This window comes from Montipora foliosa, chromosome 11 (genome assembly GCF_036669935.1).
Source record: "Montipora foliosa isolate CH-2021 chromosome 11, ASM3666993v2, whole genome shotgun sequence".
Lineage (NCBI taxonomy): Eukaryota > Metazoa > Cnidaria > Anthozoa > Scleractinia > Acroporidae > Montipora > Montipora foliosa.
The window spans coordinates 17287732-17290231 of NC_090879.1; the positions used below are offsets into that span (position 1 = coordinate 17287732).

General features: G+C 41.3%; 1 protein-coding gene across 1 annotated transcript in view; it reads right to left on the reverse strand.

Moving 5' to 3' along the window:
* The window catches only part of LOC137974873 (protein WBSCR14 homolog), a 30623-nt gene that overhangs the window by 5502 nt on the left and 22621 nt on the right, over positions 1-2500 (reverse strand). The window contains exons 13-15 of the mRNA XM_068821866.1: positions 1594-1647; positions 1445-1501; positions 277-364 (exon numbers count right to left, since the gene is read on the reverse strand). Coding sequence (XP_068677967.1) covers positions 277-364; positions 1445-1501; positions 1594-1647 — 199 coding nt within the window. The remainder of the gene's footprint in view (positions 1-276; positions 365-1444; positions 1502-1593; positions 1648-2500) is intronic.

Genomic DNA, 2500 nt, shown 5'->3' on the forward strand with positions numbered 1-2500 from the left:
GAAAAGAAAAAAGTCACCGACTCCTTGGATTGATCGGCAAAAAGTGAAAAGGAAAATAAATAAAACATTGGCACGTGACTGAAAAATTGCACGAAATCTTGGTTTCAGACAAAATTTTCTTTCTCCAAGATTTTGCTCTGCTTTCACGCGGTTCTTGATCCCAGATTCTCCAGCACCTTTCTCGGCTTTTACGTCTATGGACTAAGAAAAAGAGGAATGAAGGCGGGGGGAGGGTTACTAGCAGTCTCTGTACAAAAAGGAGTCACCAGTACTTACTTTTCTGTAAAACAGTCGCTTTGCTAACTTTTGCATTCCTTTGATTAGCAAGTGACGGAACAAGAGACATTAGCTGATCAAATCCCATCTGAAAAGGATCAAATAACATGAGCTGTTGCATGGCTACACAGTTGGCTAAATACATCCTATCGTACTCCAATCTCTAGTATCCTTTTAATTTACCAGATTTTTTTTTAAATTCCAGAACGATCGCTTAACTGAGGAGTTTCCGCAACTTATTGCCACGTACATGGAAACTATTCTTTCAGTTACTGGATATTAAGGATCCAGAGCACAAACCAGTATAATCTAGAGCCAACGTGTCATACAGAAGACTTGAACTTCGACCAAATTACAACTGCAGAGTGACAAAAAGACAAAAATTCAACTACACTGCCGACTACAGGTAGTCAGCAGAAACTTCGACCACTTCTACTACAACTACGTTAGCGACAACTTTATCTATAAATGCTTTACCTATAAATGCAACTAAAACTACAACTTGAGCGACAACTACAGGACAAAGACAAGAATTCCTTTACCAACTACTACACAATTTTCAAGCACAGTTGAAAACACTACACTGAACGAAGGCAGAGGCTGCTCGAGTCAAGTGGCTGATTGATACGGAGCTTATCCCAGATAATACTGATGGGATTCATCAACTTAAGGTATTAAGTCGAGAGGAGAGGAATTTTTGATAACCATTTAGGTAAAGTCTCTGTTAAGAGCCTAGAAAGGCCTCTGAGGCCGGCGCTTATCTCCAGTTTCCGTAGCATGAAGCGACTAGGAGTATTTCTACTCCCCCCTGGATGGGATGCTAGTCCATCGCAGGGTTCCCCCTTAGCATTTTCCGCCGGTACCCATTCATACACCTGGGTGGGGAGAGGCACCGTGAGAGTACAGTCTCTTGCCCAAGAACACAACACAATGTCCCCAGCCAGGACCAGAACCGATAACATTTAGACCCATGGGTAAAGACAGACAGCGTGGGTGCAAAGTGTCCAGCAAGGGCCTGTCCACCCAGAGTCCAGTCCATCTACTTAGACTACTTCAACTGGAACCACTGAAAGCACTGCAAAAAGCTCAGAAAGGGAGGAACTTATATGATTTCCACAGATAGCACATGACGGTTGCAAGATGGTAAATTTTTTTACACAAAATTTACCTTGATGTTTCCACGCCTCTTTTGCTCTGCAGTGATGTGTGAGATTCTCCGGTGTTCCTGTAAAAGAGAATACAAATGTGTTCAGTTTACAGATTAAATTTTACTGTCTTAACAACCAACTAAAACTGTTGATGACAGATGAAACAAACCTTGTACTGTTCCCGTTGCTCAGCAGTCACTGGTCTTGATGGTTTAGAGGGAGTCTAACAAAATAAAGAACGAAATAAATAGATATATATTTCAAGAGTGGGTTTTAGATGAAAGGGAGAGATAATCCGCGCACTTTTCTGGTTGTCTGGACAATTTAATTAAATTTCCCGTTGAAGGCAACTGATTTTTTTAAGGTGTCTAAAAGAGACAATTGCTTAAATTGCCCAACTGAGTGTGAGGATCATTTCCCTCTTTCACAATAAAGAACAGCACACCAACAAGCTTGTAGCTTTAATTTTCATTATTGTTTAAAAAAGGTCACCTATCTATCTATCTATCTACCTACCTACCTACCTACCTACCTACCTACCTACCTATCCATCCATCCATCCATCCATCCATCTATCTATCTATCTATCTATCTATCTATCTATCTATCTATCTATCTATCTATCTATCTATCTATGGGGTGCAGAGATGGCGCAGTGGTGAGAGCACTCGCCTCCCACCAATGTGGCCCGGGTTCGATTCCCTGACTCGGCGTCATATGTGGGTTGAGTTTATTGGTTCTTTACTCTGCACCGAGAGGTTTTCTCCGGGTACTCCGGTTTCCCCTCTCCTCAAAAACCAACATTTGACTTGATTTGTGTTAATTGTTAATTTCAATTTACAATATCCCCAATTAGTGCTTCAGCTCTAGAACAAGTCGACACTTAAATAAAGTTCCTTTCCTTTCCTTTCCTTTCCTATACATATAGGCAATAAGCTCATTGAGCCTCGTCAGTCTGGGTTTAGATCACTTCATTCAACGGTGACTGCTCCCCTCGAATTGACTGGTGTTTCAACATAGATAGAGGAATGGTTAGCGGTGTCTTATTCCTCGATTTAAAGAAGGCCTTTGACACT